Source organism: Daphnia magna, linkage group LG4 (assembly GCF_020631705.1).
Source record: "Daphnia magna isolate NIES linkage group LG4, ASM2063170v1.1, whole genome shotgun sequence".
Lineage (NCBI taxonomy): Eukaryota > Metazoa > Arthropoda > Branchiopoda > Diplostraca > Daphniidae > Daphnia > Daphnia magna.
The window spans coordinates 2,018,655-2,040,280 of record NC_059185.1 but is presented as its reverse complement, the minus strand read 5'-3'; the positions used below and the strand labels follow the sequence as shown (position 1 = coordinate 2,040,280).

Here is a 21,626-nt window from a genome sequence, read left to right as displayed (position 1 = left end):
ATTGCTGAGAAGCCATCCAAAACAATTCCGGCTAGCTGCAAAAGAGCAGACTGGCAACTGAACCATTATTATTTCTGTTTGTGCTTTTAAAATTAGAATGAAATTTGTAAAGAAATGTTACTCGAGTTAAGATGTGTACACAAGTTTCTCTGTTGTAACAGATCGTGGACAACTACAGAGATAGACATACACTACTTCCGGCGCGGTACATAACACAGGGGCGTTATTTGATATCACACAAGAGAGCCACGCCTCTTAATGTCCAATGCTTTGGGTTGACGTCCGTTTCCAGATCGATGGAGCCGATGTAAGTCGTCGTGGAACGCATAGGCTTGCGGTAAATAGGACACTCGTACGATTTTGGATCTTTGCCAGCCGTTGAGTTAATGGCGTAAACGTAGATCACTGGCATCGGTTCGTAAAGGATCTTCCCTTTTGTTTCTACTAGCCTGCCCGTTTTACGGTCTAATGAAGCGCCTTCTAGGTACATTCCATGAATGTAAACTCCTAAATCGAAACACGAATTAAAATACAATTTAATAGCTGAGTAGACGACAAAAAAATGGCTACCTTCAGCAGGATGCTCTGTCACTTCTTCTTTACTCAGTCTAGTTATCACACTTTGTAAGACAACCGAATCGAGGGCCCAACCTCGATGAGCTCGTGTTACTTCCTGTCGCATGGCCGTCAAAAAGCCTTGCGGATTAAAAAATCCGGCTATCCAAAATACTTTTGGCTTTCCCTGGAATTTTAGCAACTAATCTAGCAGAAGAACAATAAAAAAAAACTAAAAAAAACTAAAAATCAATACCTGGAAAATCCACTTGATGAACTGCGTATTACGTTCCAGAAATTCGGTGAACCAGAACCCTAATGTAGAGCTCTCCCATGACACGTTCTTCCACGTTTCCGGAACGCGAGCATCATACATAGCATCCATCGCTTGGAGAAGATGAGGTGACATGATAATTGTTCCCTCAATGGCTAGTTTTAAGTCCAGCAACACTTTGCGTACCTTGAGAACAAAATTCCAGTAAACATAAATTCAATTTTATCATTTTAGTTAGGTTAGATACTGTTAAGATGACTCGCTGCATTCGATCGATTTCTTGCCGAAGGAAAATAGCCATTGGCAATAATGGACCCATTCGGCTAAGCGATTCTCTCACTTCATGATCAACATAGTTCTTTGGCATCTTCTCCAGCATATCATCCGCCAATCTGTAGACTACTGATTCTCTCGTATCACTCCCACGGATGTTTCCGCCTTCTTTTGGCTGAATGGATAGAATTGTATCCAGTATCGCTTGCGCTCTGCAAGTTGAATTCCCTTTTGTAGTTTAGCGCTTTGAAGTCAGAAACATAGGCGCGTACCTGTTCATTTGGTAAGTGATTTCAGCATTAGCATCCAATCCCAAAATGAGAGGCGAATCAGTAGCTGGTAGGTTAGCAACGTGATCCAGACATCCAGCAATGCTTTTAGCTTGCACACCAGTAGGCAATGTATAATTCTGATAGAATTCGAAACCAGGAGCGAGTATCCGATCGCTGAACCACAACGAAGTGAATGTGAGCAGCAAACGCTTATCAAAATCATCCGTCACCTAATATTTCTTTTGATTAGCAAAAAAGAAATGAATTTTCTTCATGCTTTTAATCATTACCCGGCCACCATACTGGGCTTCTCCAATCATAAAGCATATAGTCGGCCAGGAAATCCCTTTCCTAGGGTCCATATCGTCCAGGTGATTTTGAACGCATTGAATAGCTCCGTTCAAATCCGACTGGTTAAATTCGTAAAGAGTGTTCCAGCCAAGTGGACCGTATTTGCGACGTTCCATCAACACCGTATGCAAGAAAGCTACGGTGTAAACGAGTGTTGGCCAGGAAGGTGATGGCGAATAGTCCAGGAGATCTTGCGGGACATCAGTCAATGTCCGTTTCATTGACGCGCGAATTCCCTGCGGCGGTTCATTTGTGAATTTGATGGCAGTTTGTAGTAGACTAATCGGGAACAGTGGATGAACTTCAGTAGTAATCCATAACCGGAATGCAGGATGAACATCACCTTCCATCAGCGACTCTAGGAGTTCGTGACAAAACGCTAAATTGAGGTGGCAATTCTGAAGGAGCAGCCAGTGCCCTGTGGACATAGATTCAGCTAGTAGTCGTCGTGCGTGAATTTCTTGGCCCTGGCCCATGGAAAGCGCTCTAATCTCATGCTCTCTTTGACGGGCTAGATGTTCAATCTTCTGCGAAGGATCAGAACACGTTGTCAAAATGCAAATGAGCGGAACTCGGGGCTCCGATTCACCCCACATGACCTCCAAATCGAGTAGAGGTGCGTCGATAAATTGCGATCCTAACGAATGGATGACGTAGTTCTGAGCCGATTGTAACATCCGATCGGGACACCATGAACGAATGAGCAAGAGCTTCCGGAATGCTACCAAACTCAACGACTTGGAATAGCCGCAAGGTATTTCCTCTTGTTCAGGTCGCTCCTTCTCCACCCACAATCGCCATTCACGTTCGTTTTCGTGGATTTGCTGAAGGAGATCCGTGAATGGATGAAGCGTACTCAACTCTACCAAGTTGAGCCAAACAGCATCCAAGATCCATTTGTAAGGTTTAGGAGGGGCAGTGTTGAGATCCAGAGATGCTCCGCCTTTGATTAGTTTCATAAACTCGGCGTGGCTAATTGCGCCGTTATGCAGGTCAATCTTAATTGCCATCAGAAGCGTAAAAAGGAACTGATGTTGTTCGTAAAGTCCTCGTAAAGTATAACACCATACTTCACGGTTCAGCGTTGAGAGCACCGAGCTGACCCTCTCAAGAATATTGGGCGTCCTCATGGCTTTAGCTAGAGATCCATCAAACAGGTGGAGGAATTGTTTCAAACTCGTTTGATACATGACGTTGACGTGCGACATTTCGACGATCAAAAAATAGAGGATTGAGCCACGAGTCGCTACTGGACGGAATTCTTCACGGGCTGTATTGATTTTATGTTCCATTTCAGATGAAACGACAAGTTTGTGATTGACTTCCTGCGCTGTCATCTTGGTATCGTGAAGCACAAGCAACAGGTCTTCATCGTCAATCAAAGAACCTGCAGTCGAAGTCAGCCGGAAGAGCAAATTATCTTCTAGTTGCTGGATGAGTCGCTTGTTCTCCATAACCGATTCAAACAAACTGGTCCGTTCGGTTTCCAGGTCAGCCCGTTCAGCAGAGACAACGCGAGCCAGCAGCTGATCCTCCAATCCGCGCTGGGTTACGGTGAAATCGATCATGGTAACTTTGGAACTCACTTCTGGAGTGTAGGCCGGATTAGGTAGTTTGGTAGTAATGTACAGAGTGAACCCTGGCATGATATCGCAATCTTTGTCACCAATTATGACTTTTTCGGTCGATCCAGCACGGATGAAATTCTTGTTCAATAAATTATCTAAAACGGGGTCCAATTCTTCGCCGACGTCTTCGATCAGCAAAGGACGGCCAAGCGAGAGAGCATCATCCAAATGAGTACGGAAGTACTTGTGATTCAGGGATGTTGTCTGTAATTCATTTATGCCTTCTTTTGCTTTAATCCAGTTTTTACCTTGACCCTGTGGATCGATTAGTAATGGGTACGAATGGGAACGGACTACAATCACTGCATTCTGGATTGAGTGGTCATCGCTGGGCAGACCTTGCAGTGTCCACTCTGTTTGTTGGACGGTATCGGACATCATTTGTGTTACGTTTAGAGTTGGAGTAAATGGAATGTCTCGATTTTTCAATGTTTTCTTCCAAGCTTGGAAAATCTTCGTCCGGAATTCCTGATTGAACGGGCCAGCATAGGATAAAAAAGCCGTGGCAAGAATAGCGTCGCCTACTAAGCGGCCAATTTGTTCTTTAAAGGCTCGACACTGTAACGTCCAGCGAAGTTTCTCTCCGCTGAGTCCGCTAATCAGCGAAGCTGCGATACCCATCTTCCTCCGACAAACTGCAGCCGCTTCCGTCAAGCGTTTCTTATTGCCCATGGCGGAATCATATTGGGAAGTCACAAAATCAAGGGCCTTTTCTTTCTCAGACAGAACGTCTTCCGCTTTGGCTAATTCAGACATGGCGGCAGACAATCGAACTTCTTGCAAAGCCAAATTTGACTATTGCAAAAAAAACAAACAAAAGAAAAACAAACATCGTAAATGAAGCTGTGATGGAAGAAGAATTTTTAAAATTCTCAAATTTACCTTTAGAGGTAACACTTCTTTATTAACTGTAAAGAAAAAGGCCATGGCTCGTGACCAGGACAACAAACCCGCCACATCACCGCAAACGCGTTTAGCCGTTTCAATGTTATACTCTTCATCACGGAAGTAGGGATCGAGAAGTTCCACCGTTTCATCTGATATTGAATCCTTTGGAAAGTACTGCAGCTGTTGCAAGAAATTTGTGCTGGCCATCATCTGTATCAAAACAACGTTAAAATATTATTTAAAAATAATCTAAGTGAATTAACAGACTTTGAGAGATTCGTTCCATGACGGTTTAAACCCTCCAAAAGCTGGTTCGTGAGTCACGGGTTGGATTTTACGCTGAAATAGGATCAAAACGGCGTCCATGATTCTCATAATAAGGGGAGGTGGTCTTCCCAGTTTGCGTACCGTGGCTAGAAATTTTAACGTTTTTGGAAGAAATAAATAAATGAAAACAAATTTATTCATAAAATAGCATTAATGGCATAAAACCTATATGGGCTGGTTTTATGGTATTTAGGGCAGCTTCTGCTTCTTCTAAAGCCGGTCGGGCAGCTTCAAGTTTTTGCTCAGCCACAGCTTTGTCAGCGGCAATTACGTCAACTAACTGCTGTGCCCGATCTTTGGCCAACAGGACATGATTTTTGGTCGTTTCTGCTTCGCGGGCTCGATGTGTCACTTCAACTAAAACCTGTAAACAATCGCGAAAAGAATAGTTATACAACCCAGCATGTTAAGTCACACAATATAAACAGACCGTTTCAGCCGTTTCGGAAGCCAGAGCCAATTCTTTCTCCATTTCCGCAAGATCCGTCTTGAGCTTTTCAACCGTTTCTGAGGCTTCTTGTAATTTAGCAAGGCCCGTCTCAATCCGGGTAGCCATTCCACCTATTTCCGCAGTTTTATTGCCGAAAACGCTTTTGTAACTGGACAAGAAGCTCAGATAGGTCCTTGGCGTTACGTGGGTCGACCGTCTGAACCGCTGGAAGTATTCTTTGGCCGTTTCAGCCACACTCTCCTGTATGGATCCCAGGGCATTTTCGACTTCGTGCAGCAAGTCGGTATGATTCAAAAGAGTAAAATCCGCGAGGAAATGACGTGCAACAGCGACAAGAGCTTCTCGTGGCCACGGTTGAAACCAGTCAAGCGTGCAGCCGGAGGTAAGCCCAGGAAATTTGAAAGCACGTTGACGAAACTTCTCTCCTACCTAAACACAATTCGCTGCGAAATTCAAGTATTCTGAATGACCTAAATGAAAATGAAAGGTACCGGAGAAAAGCAAAGGGCGATATGAAGATGCTGGCGGACTCGTGACATGAAATATTCCATGACATTCTCTTGATTCAATTCACGCTTGGGAAATTCACGTTTCATAATAGGAATCAGTTCCGAGATGATTTCTCCTTGCTCGTCACGGTTGAACAAGTTTGAAACAGTTCCTGATTTAAACACAACAATTGACGCAAGGAAAAAAAAATTGCCAATAAGAAGATAATTACCAGAAGATAAGACGCTGTTCAGGTACTCCAGAAAAGCTTCTTCTTTCACATCTTGATCTGTGAAGATGAACGTTGTCCCTTTACCTTGAATACCACAAGTTCTGTAGAGAACTTTGAGATCCTCGAGGAAATTTCCCACATTGTAGGACCTGTCATGCAAGTGGAGTTAAATAATTAATTATAAAGAATGCTGAAGAGAGTTTCAGACTGACCGTGTAAGCGTGATGTGGAATGTTTTATAGCCTGCAATAAATGAGGCCAATTTGGTGAGTGACTGTTTGCCAGAACCGCCCACTCCAACCAACAAGACGTTGCCGCCCGGATGTCGTAGAATTCGAGAAATCTAACAGATTTTATTTATCTATTTATTATTTATATTTGTTTTGTTTTTTACTGTGGATATTTTAGTATTTATTTTTAGTGAGCATTTACACCTCATTTGGAGCCTAAACATACCTTAATCAAGTGTTCGACGGCGTCTTGGAAGAAAACCAAGTCCATGCCGTGACCTCGAATCATGTCATTATACTGTGTCAAAAACATGGTCAATCGTTCTTGCAGATCGTCGAATGACTGAACGGGTTCATAGACTTTAGGGAGCTCCATGTCGACTTCTTCCGTTTCGTCACCCGTCGGTTCGGGTGCGTCTCGCATAAAATCCACAAAATACTGAGTTTCTTGAACGTATTCAACGTACTCATCGCTAAGGTATTTGGCAACATGGAAGACGAGTTCTTTTTCAAACCAGTCTTTGTCCGATTGAACAGTAAATCTGAAGCCAAGTCAATAAAAATTATGACCCATTACTAGAATTCAAACGTATGAAATATGTACCTATCTGCGATGACTCGCGTAACTTCGTGTTTCCAGGCAGCCATGAGTACTTTGACATTATCAATGACGTTGCACAGAAAACTACTCATCCCTTGCCAGATACGAGACAAATCTCGTAGATTGAAAATGTAATGAAACTTTGCTGGAGTAGGTAACATTTTCGCCTGTGTAAACAATGAAAATTAGTTAATTATTGACTGTGGCGGGTAAAAACTGCTAGCTTGCTTTGGTAGACATCCAAAGGAGTCGTGTAAGTGGCACTAGTTTTTCAACCAGCTCACGAACTTCTTGCGAAAATCCTCTTTTGATCGAATAATGACCGGATGCGATGGTACCGAAGACTTTATCCATTGATGAGTTTGAAGGCAAAGGACAGTTGAAAATGCAGAAATGTCTTTTCAGCCTCTGCGGGATGTCATTACGACCCCCACCTATTAAACGGGATTGTAATTTCGATGAAAAAGCGATAACAACTTAACAATTTTGGAACCTGGATGAATCATAGCGGCGACGAAATGGAGGTCGATAATGTGGGTGAAATCGCCTGGTTTTTCCAGTGAGTAAAAGCCTTTCATCTCCAAGAGTTGTCGTACAATTTCATTGGTTGCTTGATCTCCCCACTCATTAACGTGTGGCAAATTGACGTCATCGATGAAAACAGTCAACTTTTTCCCGGCTGGAGGGCCATAAGTATTGCCCATTCGCTTATCTACACATCCTTCAATCGTTCGCTACAAATTGGGAATATTGTAGAACTCGATTCCGTTCATACCGTATGAATCTCTTACTTGAAACTGAAATGTTGTGGTGGCCGACGAGAAATTCAAAGCGCGGATAAGATTGTCATCGCTCTTATGCTTTTTTAGGTAGGCATTTATCATCACTGTTTTTGCCGATCCTTGTTCTCCAATCAGCAAAACGGGCTGTATGCAAATTTCAAAAGACAAGCAATTATCATTTCGTCCTGGAAACCCACTTAATAAAGTTTTACTTTTCCTTGTTTTGCGATGGTGTTTAAGAGATATTCGGTACGGACACTATCCACGTTGGGGACTAGCATGGATGCAAAGTCAATCATAGCTGTTTCCGGATATTGGAATGTCGAAACATGATTTCTCCAGTGATCCCATTCGCCTGGACAAATAAAACATCATTTTATACGCCAATTGAAAGTCTTCAATTGGTGAAAGCTCCTACCATCAGTCGCAACGACAAAGTCGAAGACAGTGTCTTCGCCATCAGGTTCCTTTGGAGGTAAAGCCAGGTGAGAGAAATGCGTTGTAAGGAATGCATCTAACTTTATTCGATCATCTATCTCTAAAAATGCTCCGATCGACCAGACGACTGCGAAAACGTAAAGTCGCTCCAGTTGAATCCGCGTGACTCTGGGTGTGGCTCCACTTTTTGAACCGGAGTCATTAGCTTCATTGAGTACTACAAAACAAAAGAATTATTTATTAATTAATATTTTTTGTTGAGGAAATAAGTAGAAATTTCAACTAAAGAATGGCTTTTACCTTTTAAATCCAGAGCTAATTCCGGGACTTCTAGCGGTGGGCCGTCATGTGCTGCTCCTAAAGCTGAAGCCCCCCTTTCGTAAGTACTTTCTTTATGTTCGTTGTCTTCATTCGGAATCAAACCTTCGAGCAGACAAAGAGCCTGTAAAATAAAATCCATTTAAAAGGTCGCAATCGTTAAGAGTTTCATTACATACTCCTGTTTTAAACTGCTTTTAGAAAAATAAAACCTACCTGATTGATAATGTTGAACTCAAGAACGTCCATCATGTACTTCAGATTTTGTCTGCTCCACTGATAGATTGGCGAAAAGGATTCTTCGAATATGTTGCGAAGGACTTCTACTTCAGTTGAAGGTCGTTTTAAAAGCCAGGCGGCAAGCAACGGGCGCCAATCCAAACCCGAGGAACTCATATACACCTGCAATATTTAGAAAATTATGTGTTATTTACAAAAATTGGATTTATACAAGCAGCTCATTAAAATGGGACTGATGCGTATTCTTAATTTTTTAAAATTCTTAATTGATTAGTTTAGTAATCGATTTACGATTACGGTTTCCAATAAAAGTCAACAGGTGAGAGTTGGTAATCCGCCAGAGGTCACGTAACCAACTGTTACGTTAGTCACAACACAAGTCACCTTTAAGTTGCCCAGCGAAAAATAACATAAAAAAATTGACAAAAGACAATGCCCAGCCTGAATTGGTTTAGTTTAAATCGCGTGGATGGTGGACCGTCGTACTTTGGCAATGCAAACAGAACTTCGGCCTCCTTATACTGGAACGATTGGCTATTCGGCGTGGTCGTAACGGCAGCAGCTTTCATCACAGTACTACTCCTTCTTTCGCCCATTTACAAGCATCAATGGAGAACCATTTGTCTGGTAAGAGAGATCGTGAACCCCTGAATGCTTTTAGGCATAAAGTAACTCGTGATATGATGACAGGTAACAACAAGTATCCTCATGGGAGGTGCCTTCCTTCTTTCTCTAGTAATGCCTTGGTGGCAATGTGGTGGGCCAGTCTCCATTCGAGCACCAATTCGAGTCCAAGACACCGAACTCATGAATTTAACTCTCGAGGTTCACGTTGGACTTAACTACGTCAACATCACACTGTTACTGGACCCTTTGCAGGGCGGTTCTTCTCAGAAAAACGATATCGTTGTATCACGTCTCCTACCACGAGATTCAGTTCAACAGATAACTGGATCCTACGCGAAACTGAGCGATATGGAGAGGATCAAATTCAACGAGCGAATTGAATTGAAAACGGCCGAAGACATGCGAGCACAATTCAGAGAAGCACTTCAACGTGGATTGCCCGTCCCGATATTGACTGTCGTCAACTACTTGAGTCATCAAGAAGAAGGATTCCGTTGGTCAGTCGATTTCCGCAGGGCTGGCTATTTTTGCCAGTTTACACTGACACTGACACTCATCAGCTGGGCATGGATGAACATCTTCTTCCTTGTTATTCCACATCACGGTGCCATTGCCATGATAACAACAGGTTTACTGGCATTACTCGCCGTCTTCCTCTACTGGATTTTATTGCCAGCCTTCGATTTAGTCATCAACATCAACGGAAGCACTCTCCAATTCAAACTGGACGGCTGTTACTGGACAGTGCTTGCCACTGGTCTTTTTGCCCTGCTAGCAGGAAGCATCTTGCTGATCCTAGAGATCCGCAAACCTGGTACTCTTGTATTCGACCTGGAAATCGACTCTGAATTGAAGACCAAATTAATAAACAAAGTGGTACAGAAACGTTCAGTCAAATTGCAGCCATCCGTGCCATTAAGTCCACACAAGCCAAGCTTGAAGTCAAAGCTGTCCGTCATCGACGCCACAGTAGAAAGCTACGCCCAATCGAGCATCACAACATCGGATACCAAATTGGATTCCGGATTTGGCATTTCGTCGGACTCAATCTCCAATTCCGACACTCAGTTCCAGATGAATTCTGCGACCGATCTTGAACAGATAGCCACAATGGATGGATCTTACTTCAAGTCGTCCGTCACAAATGTACGGTAAGACATTGTCTTATTAAATGAGGCAGATATGCTATGAGTCGGGTTTTTGAAAATTAGCTGATACAAGCAGAGAAGGCTCCGAAAATCTACAGCTACACGTTCCGGCACGGAAGAGAGTTGCCTAGCTTCCATGAGAGTACCATATCCCTGCACAGCGAAACGGTTCATCGTTATTTGGACAGTATCGTCGAGGAGGATATCATTGTTCATAACTCGGCCAATTCCCCTCCCAAAACGATTTCGATCGATTCGGGCGAAGGAACGCAACGCAATTCCGAATGCTCGTCAGACTTAGAAAAAGAAGAATGGCAAGATCCTGTTGAAAATGTCGAGACAGCGCGCTTCCATATCGATTCTGATGGACACAATGATACGTTTTGTTCGACGATCAGTTCAGCTACAGATCCCTCCCCAAGACGTCGTTCGCAACGCACTTTATCGATTGGGTAATGATTTCAAAGGTCCACTCTTAAATTTAGCCCTTTCATTTCAAGTTTTTTTTTTTCAACAGGTCCCATCGGGACATTTTCGGACACACACCCAAAGAGCCAATTTGAGGTCTACAACAGTACCATTTCTTTTTTAAAAATATAGAGTTCTCCCTATTCAAAGTGTTGTGAATAAATACTACTATCGATATATATATCGAGTATTGTTCTTACCATTCCACATCTGGATACTGTAGCGGGTGAAGCATTGTCAATGTTGTGCGGCTCGAAGATGATTTTGCAGTACGGAGACATTGGCAACCGATCACCGTTGGCCAGCGTCAATGTTCGGTTGTCATCCAGCACGGAATTGAGGTTTTCAATCCAGAGTGAGTCGACTGGTCCATCGAGTACCAACCAAATATGTTCGCCTCGTTTAGTACGCAAAGTTTTCCGCCACAAAGCCGAAAAAATGCCGTCAGTCCTAAAAGTTTTAATGTATCTTTATTTTTCTCTTATCCATTGAAAGATGTTATCTTTGTTGTACCAGTCATTTGTAGCAACGTCCAGACGGCCAAACATTTGAGCAGCTGAAATGGCTTTCGGATTCATCCGGAGTTCACGGTGCGGCTGACCGCAGGCACTCAGGGATTTCTACAAACAGAAGTTGGTGAAAGAATGTCTCGATGAATAAAAACATAACCAAAGTTTACCATTAAAATCTGGATGCAAGCGGTTTTCCCGGAACCAGTCGGTCCTAATGTCATGATTCCGTGACGTACCAGTTGGGTTTCGTACAGCTGGATCAATTTCAACAGCCACGGAGGATGCATTATTAGCCCTGCGGCTTTAACCTGTTCCCGGATGGCATTTTCCAGTTCCGCGTAGTTCGTTTTTTCTAGCGCAGTAGTTGGAAACAGATCGCCGATGAGTGACATGAATAAAGGCTCATCTTCATCCACTAGTTTGGAAAGATTCATATCACGCAAGACTCTCATGACAATCATGCTCTCGGAATCGCGGATGTTTCCACGTTTCGTGGCGCCCAGTGTCCGCAATACGGACAAGATATTCCTCAATCCGAAATCGTAATGCACTTGTTTGGTAAGCTGTTCTTCGCAGAGTTTGTAGAGGGTGTAGAACTTGCGGGCAAGCGTAATATTTTCCAAAAATCCACATGAGGCAAGTTTAACGCGGATAATGATTTGTCGATCAGGTACCATCTGTGAAATCAGTTGTTAATATGAGATCAGTAACTGCTTGAAATTTAGAATACCATGGAGACGAAACGGAATTGATTCTTGAGATTTTCGGGGAGCTGCTGACGGCCAGCGTAGCCAGGATTCATCGTCAGAAAGATGCCAAATTCTGGATTCATTTCGATGGTATCGCCATCTGTAAATACCAGCTGTTTCCTCTTCTCTCTTTTGCAGGCAAGAACAACAGCCACTTGCTGGGCAGCTACCGACAGGACGGCCAATTCAATACGATTGAATTCATCAAAGCAACCCCACGCTCCCGACTGGGCCAGTCCTTTGTAAATGCGGCCAAGACCACGGAAATCCATTTGATCTGAGCAGTTAAACACGACCACGTACTTTCCCAATGTTTTGCCCATATCTTTTGTAGTTTCCGTTTTGCCTGTCCCGGCTGGACCGCTAGGGCAGCCACCCATTGACATATGCAAGGCTTGCGCTAGTGTGATGTAACAACGGTCAGTCAAAGGTGTAATGACCAGTCGTTCAGTGCAGCCCAGAAATTCATTTTGGTAGGTGAAAGAGACATCGGTAATACTAATGGCCATTTCATCATGTTCCGCTCTAAAGTAAAATCGAAACCTGACCAGCAAAAAAAAAAGATGGAATTAATGAATATGTATATGTGTTGAAGTAGGAAGTTAAACTCAACTGTTTGATCCATTCAAAGTCAGTAATTGAACGGACCCCGCTACGGCAAAGCTGGTCAAAAATGTCACGTTGGTGAACGTGGATGGTGATCAACGTTTCGAATTTGATACGCTCCAGCCGATCAAGATTTTTAGTTGTTTGCTCGATGAGCGTATTCAACACTTCCAAGAATTTGGCATTCGTTTCCTGCATTACTTTGCGATCGTACCGACACTGGGCAAGAGCGGATTCGGCGTCGCGGGTCCACAGCATCTGCAGGCCAAGGATGCCAACTTGCGACGGAAATGCAGCCAAGAATTCCAGTAGATTAAACTCGGTGTTTTGAATAGCCTGGCTGGCCAAGCGGATGATTGAATGCAGTGATCGGTGTGCTTCTTGCAACAGACGCATTAACCATATTTCAACGCTGCCTTCCGCACGGACTGGCTGTTCTAACGCGATTGATTCTCCCTGAAAAGTTACAGGAAAAATTTATTAAAGTCATTTAGAAATGTGTTGGTCTCCAAGAACTTATTACCTCGGTGGAAACAATGGCAAGAATCTTGTCGTATTCTTGATCGTGAAATTTCACACAAGCAGTGTTATCGAAAATGGACAACAAATGACTTTGAATAGTGTGCGAATCTGAAGCCTGGCCAAGAATTTCAAGCAGAGCCGGATCGGAGACGAAGAAGAATCGAGGAAAACTGAGTCTTTTTTTCTCCAAATAACCAGACAATGATTTTTGACACAATTCCAATTCATCCTGTAAATGCGGAAGGAGTTGGCTCAGTGTTTCGTCCCCTACGCAGCAAATGACCACATTGGATGTTTCATGAGCTCGGGCCATCATCCTTTGCCACGACTTGTCAATCTTGTGGAATCTTTTAGCTTCCTTAGGTAGTTGTTTTGCTATATCTCCACCAACGAAGACTGCTTCCAGATATACCCACAGGTTTTGTACCATCAACCAGCGCTCGAGGATTTCGTTGGTGTTAGATAGATCCGTCACCCACTTCTGAATCTGTTTACGGAACGGCACATTGTAACGATTGGATAAGAGTGAACTCAGGACCATTAAAGAATCTTCCAACATCGAGATGAGTTCCGCGGCACTGTCTCCGCGTAGAAGCAACTCGCCACGGTTTTTAAATGTCGTGAAAGTAAGTTGATTCGTTGTCCAGTCATTGGTTACTTGTCGCAATTTGGCTTCGATGTCCTTTTCTTTGAGTGCAGAAATGCATACATCTTCAACGTCTTCCTTGTGTTGCAAAAGCGGAGCTTCGACCACTTGGCGTAAACAGAATCCTTCCAATTCGACATGGAAGACATGGCCGGTGATCTCGGTCATGCGTACCCAATGTCGAGGCTTCATGGCTTTGTTGGTCATCAATTCCAGGAGCGGACACAAGTCAGAGAACTCGTCAATGGTTCGCTTAAGGGCGCCAAAGGCTGGCCATTCCTTCAAGCCTTTTGGGAGTTTACGACAACGATTCTGGAACTCGATAAGCTCGTTGTTGATGTCTTCAATGTTGACGCTATTCCAACTAATGTCGTGGTAGGCGGCGACACGATCGATAACATCGTTGTAAAGACGGTAGAGTTTCTGTAGTAAATTCAATTCCTTGCGGATGCGGTTCAATTCGGGTACGTCAGGCATTAACAATCCAAAAAGTTCGGCGCCTCCTTCGTATGAAGTTAATCGTCTCCATAAAGCATCGAAACGATTTTGGAAAAGGAGCAAACGATCGGAAGCCTCTCGAGGAGTCAGCCCTTGAATCATAGGGCCGTCAACTTCATAATCGGCACAGAATTGGGTGCAATCGACACGGAATTGCGTCAAGTTATCTAACAGCTCTTGGCGGAAGCTAGGCTGGATGGCCACAAGGTGACAATGGTGATCTAGCGAGCGTTGTTGTAAACGGTGCCATGTGATTCGCACGGCATCCACACGTTCAACGTCTTCTTCCGTTAACGGAACATGGAATTTCATCATGATGCCAATTGCTTCCTAATAAGCGCAAAGAGATTAATTTAATGCCTCTTCATAAACTTACAGCAGCCCTGGAATTAATTTTACCTCAACCAATTCGATAGCCATTTCAAATTCAACTTCTTGGATTCGAATATCTCGAAGGCAATCCATTGATATGCGCGTGTCTTCTAGATCACGAATTTTACGGTCAAGCTTTCTGTCCAGCAATCCAAATACGACCATTAACCGTTCCATATCCCGCAACGTCCTTCGATACAAGACGGTGGTGTAGGCCTCCATCCATTCTTGAATTTCCTGCAACAAGGTTGCCTGCATTTTTGCTGTTATTAAATGCAGCACATAATTACGTAACTTGGATTATTTGCACAAAGATTTTCGTACTGGTTGAAACGTGAATCGGCCCGAATTCCAGGAGACTCTTTTGTGATTCAACGACGTCTTCTAGCTGCCGGAATTGACGCAATTGCTGGTCCCTAGATCACTAAATTCCGTGAAAAACTAGTAAACTAAACTCGGTAAAAAAATTCAAACGTTACCAGTCCCAGACCGTTGGATTCTTATTGACAAAGTTCTTGACAACAACTCGGCGATTAAAGCAGCAAATTTCCTTGCAGAGATTCTCCCACTGGCGCAGCTGTTCTCCGCAGGTCTAAGAGATCAAACGTAGACATGTCAAGAAATTTTTTGGCCAATGCATTTAGAATAATAATAATAATAATAATAATAATAATAATAATAATAATAATAATAATAATAATAATAATAATAATAATAATAATAATAATAATAATAATAATAATAATAATAATAATAATGATAAAACAGCATACACTTTTGACGTGGATTAAGCAGGTTGATAAAAGATTCAATCCTTTCACAACTTCCTTGTTCTCGGAGACTGAAACAAAGATATTATGTCTCACAGCAGACATCAAATTCGATCTCGATTCAATCGCAGATCGGTATTGCCAACGTTTAATCCCTATTCATAGTATAAAATATATTTTTATGTCAAAAATTTCTGGTTAACGAATTACCTTTGGCCACGCATAGCATAATTTTTCCAGCAGTATGAATAACGTCTTGGATGTCGTCTAGACTTGGAGTGATTTCGATTGCAGTGTTGTTTAGCTGCGAATGAAGCAAGAAAAGAGCCGAGTGCTGCTGTTGAACAACCGTGGTTTTATGATTGGGTGGCGGTACAACGGAGTAACGCATCTGATCAATCTGTGAGCGAAGCCACGTCACGATAACTTGAAGGATTCTTTTCGAGTAAAGCTTTTTCCACTCAATTATGGCCTTCTCTAGTTGGACAACTAGGAAACCGTAATCAGCGACGAGAACCACGTTTGGCTCCTCCCGACCTTCGTTTGAGATGACGGAATTTTTTCGTGAAGAGCAATCCTGGCCTGCAGAAGTTATGCTAGAATTTGATCGTGCTGATAAAGGAGGCAGGCTTGTCGGCTGAGACTTTTGCTCTTTGGGTTGACTCGTTTTCTTACTATTCAGTTTTGGTAATTTTGTTCTTGTCTGAGTTGGTTTGGTGGGCGCAGGAGGCGGTTTGCTAGTAGACCCTAAAGGATTCAAAGGCGGTAAACCTCGGCTAGTTTCGCCATTACTTGGCCTTCGTTTTGCAGCTGGCCGTTCCCCATTTTGCCGATAAGCTGGGGGACTTTTGATAGAAAATCGACTTGAATCCGGATTTTCTTCTGTTTTTTTACGTTCGCTACCGATCGATTTTGGTCGTGGCGTTTTGGCGGAAGAAGGATACGATGTCCTTCCTTTCAATTCGACTTGAGCTGCAATGGCTTCCGTAGGAATTTCGAAAAACTTCATGACATCCTTCACTCTAATAAGGTCGATAAGCTCGAAAACTCCATTCTCTAGGAGCCAATTTCTCTGTTGGATTTCCTATTATCAACCAGAAAAATGTGTCAATCTCAACGAGATCAAATGCAACGATATGTGAATTTCAATTTACTGAAGTTGCTTTCCGGCAGGCATCCTTGACGGCTTCAATGAACTCTTCAGGCATCCAAGTTTTATCCCTGCCGCTTTCTGGACACAAAGTGAAGTAGCGGAGGGAGTCCAGAACACGTTCCAGTTGATTTATACGAATATCTTCCAGCCGCTGACACAACAATTTGAATTTCACCATCGACTTCCGGCATTGGTTGAAGAAACGTCCCCATTTCGATTGCTTAATGTTCCAACTTAGAGCCACGGAAGCCGGTCGTAGTGTCAAATACAACTGATGGACATGGCAGCAAAGAAGAGGTTTCAGCTCTATATCTATAGAATCCAATAACAACTTGTGGTTTTCTACCAAGTACTGGAACATAAAAGTTTGTTTAGTAAAACGTTTACCGAAAACAAATTAATGTCATACCTGTGCCTCATCTTTCATCTTCAAAAGTAAACCTTTGCGGGAGAAAATAAATATTGAAGAAGCTGGAACCCTAAGTCCAGCTTGAAAGGCGCCTATTGCAGAAGAGGTAAAAATTGGGATAATTAAACTTCAAATGATAATTGGCAGAATCTTACAGTGAACTTCCTGGAAAAGTGAAGTTATTTTTGGATTAAAATTGACAGAAAACAGTTGGGGATTTTCAACATTTGGTGTCAAAATATTCTGAGACAGACAATTCTCCACTTCGGTTGGCTAAAAGGATAAAACATAAAATTTCGATCCAGAAGATAATAATTGTTAAGCATACACTGAGTAAGGTCCAAGAACGTAAATGATTGTTTCCCAACTGAACAATAGTGACCAGTAAGTTCTTGTACTTGCGAAATACTTGTCGGCCAGTTTCGCTATGTAGAATAGGAGCGTGCTCTTCTAGCCTTAGCTCTAGGCAACGTTGCAAAGAAGCGCACCACATCATTTTCCCTAAAATCAAGTAACGTAGTATAAAGACGACAATAACACTTAAGTCAACATATTTGCCAGCAACAAACCAGTGGTTGGTGAGAAGTTTTTCGGTATAGGCGGCTCTTCTCCGAATTTTACTAGAACTCTGCCCAGTCGATCCATGTCTGCTAGCAATTGGTTTAGAATTCGATTGTGTTTGATCTCCATAGCTACAACGGGAATGACTCGACCAATGCGCTGAAACTTTTGAAGAAAGCGCATGGCTTGAGCTGTTTCCCAAACAGGATCATAAGCACGTTCCAAATAACTTCCAACATAGAGCTTGAGATCATTGAGTCGGGCTTCGAATTCTGACATGTGTTGGTCAAAGCCCAACATTCGATGGTTCAGATAATCGTATGGTCGAGATGTAATATCTTTGACTGCAGCATGGTATCTTCTTAAAATTTCGTCCATCACTGCAGGATAAAACAACAGCTATCTTAGTATACGGACGAGGGAAATCAATTTCTAATTGAGGAAAACCTTCTTCTTCTTGTAACAGGCCCTCCATGCGGCTTTTCAACAAACTTTCATGCTTGTCAATGACGTCGTAGAGCCGAAGTATCTTTCTAAGTCGAGCGCAGAAAGCGTCAAATTTGCCAAAGACTGAGTGTTCACTGCAAGTTAACGTAGACTGTTCTTTTGCTTGTGGCTGATTTTGCTGTGATTGCTGAACACTTTTCTGGTAGGATTCTAAATCTTGCTTCATGTTTGCATATGCGTTTCTATAATAAAAAATTATAATGATCTATTTAGTCAAAGCATTTGTCCGTGAAAATAATGCGTGTATCGGAAATACCGATAGGCAGTATGCAAATTCAAACAATCCTGCAGCAATGGTTTGACAACTGAAGCCGGTCGTGACCATACTGTTTCCCGTCCGTGACTCGTGATATGTCTCCGACACGAACGAATCAGTTCATTGGTGATCTAAAATTAAAAACCAATATTCGAAGGGTTCTTTTACGATTACCTACAACTCGATAGATGATACCGTATTCCGGAACTATTTTTACCTTGACTAGAAGCGAGGTTATCCGCTCCGAAGTATTGTAGTAAAGACTTACACAGCAGATCAATCGGACAGTGCTTAAAAGTTGATTGATGGTCGGCAAAAGGCGAATCTGTAAGTTGTTATGGTAAATATTAGATTAAATCAAAATCGAAATAAATACTGAGTGAGTTTATACGGGATCCCAAACGTAAAGCGTCTTGCAATGATTTTCAAAATCGCTTAAGTAGAGGGTGTTGTTGTTTGCTTCATGGCAGCAATGCGTCAATTTCCTTAACGCTTCGACCCAGCGTTTCATCAACTTCGAACGATTGACATTGAGACATTGGACCACCAAAGCCACTTGCGTACTGTTAAACTGTTGTTGGATCAAATTTAAACGAGTGCTTCGTGTTTTCCAGTACTCGATTTCGTCACGGGGACTGTCATCATCGCAATCACGGCGCAGCATCTCCGATTCACAATTTTCCTACGCGAGTGACAATAAGTTTTTAGGCTTATTAACTCTAGCAAAACGTGTCGTACCCTCTCTATCATGGACAGCCAATCAGTCGCTAATTTTTCAGCCTTGGCTACTGTATCCGGATGGCGCATAAAGTCAGCCCTCTTCTTCGATTCGTTTGGTAGATCAAGATCGACTTGCCGTTGGGCCAGCAGAGTATTGTCATGTTTGAGAATATTTTCAGAAACTGTGGATGATGGAAACAATATTTAGTTTTTGCAAAAACTGTTTGCACATCTGCTTTAAATTACCTTTCAGTGACGAAAACAGCGACTGGATAGCCATAAGTACCTCTTCGTAGACGCGGGTCTTTTCTGGACCTTCATCAGCGAAGAAAAGCAAACTCTCTAAAGCCGGGCGATAGACGTGCTGGAGAAGCTGGATGAAATTCGAAAGTAATTCCTCATCCATGGCGTCACACATTCCAACCATCAAATCCTGTTTTCGAAAAATTTATGTTAAGCTATTTAAAATTATATTTGAGGATAAATGTACTAACTCTGTGGACGTTGTCTTCAGTCAGCATCTTCTTGACATTGAGTTTGAAGTAGTACACAGCTATACCGTCTAGAGGATATTTTCTCTCTTCACTCACGACAACCAACTGTGAACGAGCGGAGGGGGGCTTGTAACGCTTACTCATTTTTCAAATAACGAAAAAAAATGCAAAAATGCTTTACGGTTTTATTCGGAGCAACGAGTCTGTTAGATTTTTCGACTCGACTCTTCAAGTTTTGATCTTGAAATGCTTGGTAAAAAAGGAGCACCGTCCTTTTTGTATCCTTCAAGACGAAATCATGAATATTCCTAACCTACAGGGGCCCCAGACCCCCATAAAAAAGAGAAGAGTTTGTTATTCTTCACAGTTTGTAGTTACTTAATTAAAATGTGAAATGTCGTAGTGTCGCAAACAACACGGCAAGGACATGTGAAATAGCTTACCCAGATTTCTTGCAGCAGGCTGTCAATAACATCTTGCTTGGTTATGGAGCACGATTCAGCAGCCCAGTGAAATAGGAAGTCGTAGCGGTAGTCTGGAACAGACGGATCAAACGTGAGCAATTGTAAAGACACCATGTAAACAAGTTATGTATATAATAAACGAGTAGTCAGCTCAGTGGCTGCTGGGATGATACAAACATACCTAACTCCCCGCGCCTTCCTTTTCTTTCGCTTCCCTAGTGGGTTTTTTACAATAAGAAGGAAAACATTAGATCGATTCAATCAACAAACAATACTGAAAACTTACGAAGTTATCCGAGCTCTCCATAATTTGTTTATTTCACAAACATCGTTGAGAAGAACAGTGGTTATCGGCCAGTCTCAGTTTTCTCCAGACAATGAGACACTGTTAGGTCGATCCAAGACTTTTCGTTGGTTTAAAGGGAGGGAATGTTTATTGATCAAACACGCGACGGCTCGCTTGTCTGCACATAACTTTACTCGGTTGGCCGCAACTATGTCTAATAAAAATGAAGTATATACGCACGCTACTTAGTGATTTCTTTTTAAAATATGTGAATTGGCTTTTTTTCTTCAATTCTCGGTATTGGTATGTGTGCAAAAATAGAATCATGGAAATGGAGAAATTCTTTTAATATGGGACATGTTACAATAAACAAAAAGAGGTTAATCCAAGCATTCCAGTCCCCCTCTACGCAAATAGACATGTGGCGGGTAACATGACCCACTTATGCCGTATGAATAAAGGCCAAAATGACAAGTTTGAATCGATAAAAACATCTAAATTGTAAATTTTAGATGTTTCTATTAATATGGAAACGTGTCTGAATATGTCTACGGGCATGTGGGAAAGATTCTTTTACACGTTACAATTGAAAGTACCACCGAGACGAAGTATCAACATCCTCGCAAACAATTTTCAGGCCTATAACATCTATCTGATTGCCATAATTAAATTGGATTGTTTAATACCTGGATTATTAGGGTTGTTGTAGCTGATGGAAGTGAAACAAAACCGACGACAAGTCGCTGTTGTATCTAACATGAAACTGTAACTAACAAAAAGCAACATTACCTTGGGAAATATAACAATTTGTCGCTTTAGTGAGACACGTGGATAGACTGTTACCTTTTGTTTTCGAAAATACTTCGGTAAAACTGCGTTGACAATACCAATACTTTGGCCGAGTACTGGATGTTTTTCACTTGATGGACGAATTCCTGATTTCCGATCTCCTAAGATTATAACAGTAGGAAAACAATGAGTTAGGCGTTAATCACTGAGAGCCAATTAATCCTACGCAAGACTTAATACGAATCATTATTAAGAAAAAAAAAAATTGTAACTACCATTTTTTAGAAAAAGAAATGATAAATCTAGTTGGTTATTGCACATGATAAAACTTGCCAAGGTTATCGACGATGGAAGCCATTGAACTATTTGTCTTTTCTCAATGTGGATAAGGAGTCTTTGTAAGGCATGCTATTTTCGCGCCATTTCTAATGTAATAATCGAAGCACGTGCACTCCATTTATTTGCTTTACTCAAACACTAAGAAAGATCACACTAAGAAGTTCTTTTTTTAGTCTCTTGGAAACCAAACTATATTTCTATAATTTCTGCCCACAATGTGTACTCCTATGTGATTCATTACCTCAACTCAAATTCTTAAATTCCTTATGTTGCTCTTTTTTGAAAACTTAGAGATTTCTTGATATACCTTGCCTGCATCTTGATGCATCTTCACATTGATGTTCTCCAACTTCTGAGCAAGACCTCAATGATCATTTGGTT

The 21,626-nt window shown here is 42.1% G+C and overlaps 2 protein-coding genes across 2 annotated transcripts; one reads left to right on the top strand and one right to left on the bottom strand.

Annotated features, from left to right (window-relative positions):
* Positions 1-126: 126 nt before the first annotated feature.
* On the bottom strand, positions 127-21,049 carry LOC116921143 (dynein axonemal heavy chain 5). The gene is made up of 51 exons (XM_045172693.1): positions 20,961-21,049; positions 20,804-20,886; positions 20,118-20,331; positions 20,013-20,046; positions 19,811-19,902; positions 19,549-19,680; positions 19,368-19,472; positions 19,120-19,306; positions 18,892-19,055; positions 18,545-18,835; positions 18,371-18,478; positions 18,154-18,284; positions 17,838-18,079; positions 17,399-17,770; positions 17,158-17,330; positions 16,985-17,102; positions 16,830-16,921; positions 16,422-16,772; positions 15,478-16,351; positions 15,271-15,422; positions 14,977-15,089; positions 14,822-14,913; positions 14,525-14,760; positions 12,983-14,455; positions 12,467-12,915; positions 11,835-12,396; positions 11,272-11,781; positions 11,106-11,212; positions 10,793-11,042; positions 8,326-8,511; positions 8,092-8,233; positions 7,772-8,008; positions 7,566-7,708; positions 7,363-7,497; positions 7,065-7,305; positions 6,800-7,005; positions 6,575-6,738; positions 6,197-6,512; positions 5,953-6,083; positions 5,741-5,889; positions 5,511-5,680; positions 4,999-5,448; positions 4,734-4,932; positions 4,509-4,654; positions 4,236-4,451; positions 1,665-4,148; positions 1,375-1,604; positions 1,077-1,314; positions 812-1,015; positions 571-742; positions 127-507 (listed from the first exon to the last, which is right to left on the bottom strand). Exons 3-51 carry the CDS (start codon positions 20,136-20,138, stop codon positions 224-226), a joined length of 14,274 nt encoding a protein of 4,757 aa, XP_045028628.1. The 5' UTR covers positions 20,139-20,331; positions 20,804-20,886; positions 20,961-21,049; the 3' UTR covers positions 127-223.
* LOC116921145 (dual oxidase maturation factor 1) lies at positions 8,680-10,771 on the top strand. Its single transcript, XM_032927371.2, has 4 exons — positions 8,680-8,976; positions 9,040-10,122; positions 10,188-10,576; positions 10,642-10,771. Exons 1-4 carry the CDS (start codon positions 8,782-8,784, stop codon positions 10,685-10,687), a joined length of 1,713 nt encoding a protein of 570 aa, XP_032783262.2. The 5' UTR covers positions 8,680-8,781; the 3' UTR covers positions 10,688-10,771.
* Positions 21,050-21,626: the final 577 nt, after the last annotated feature.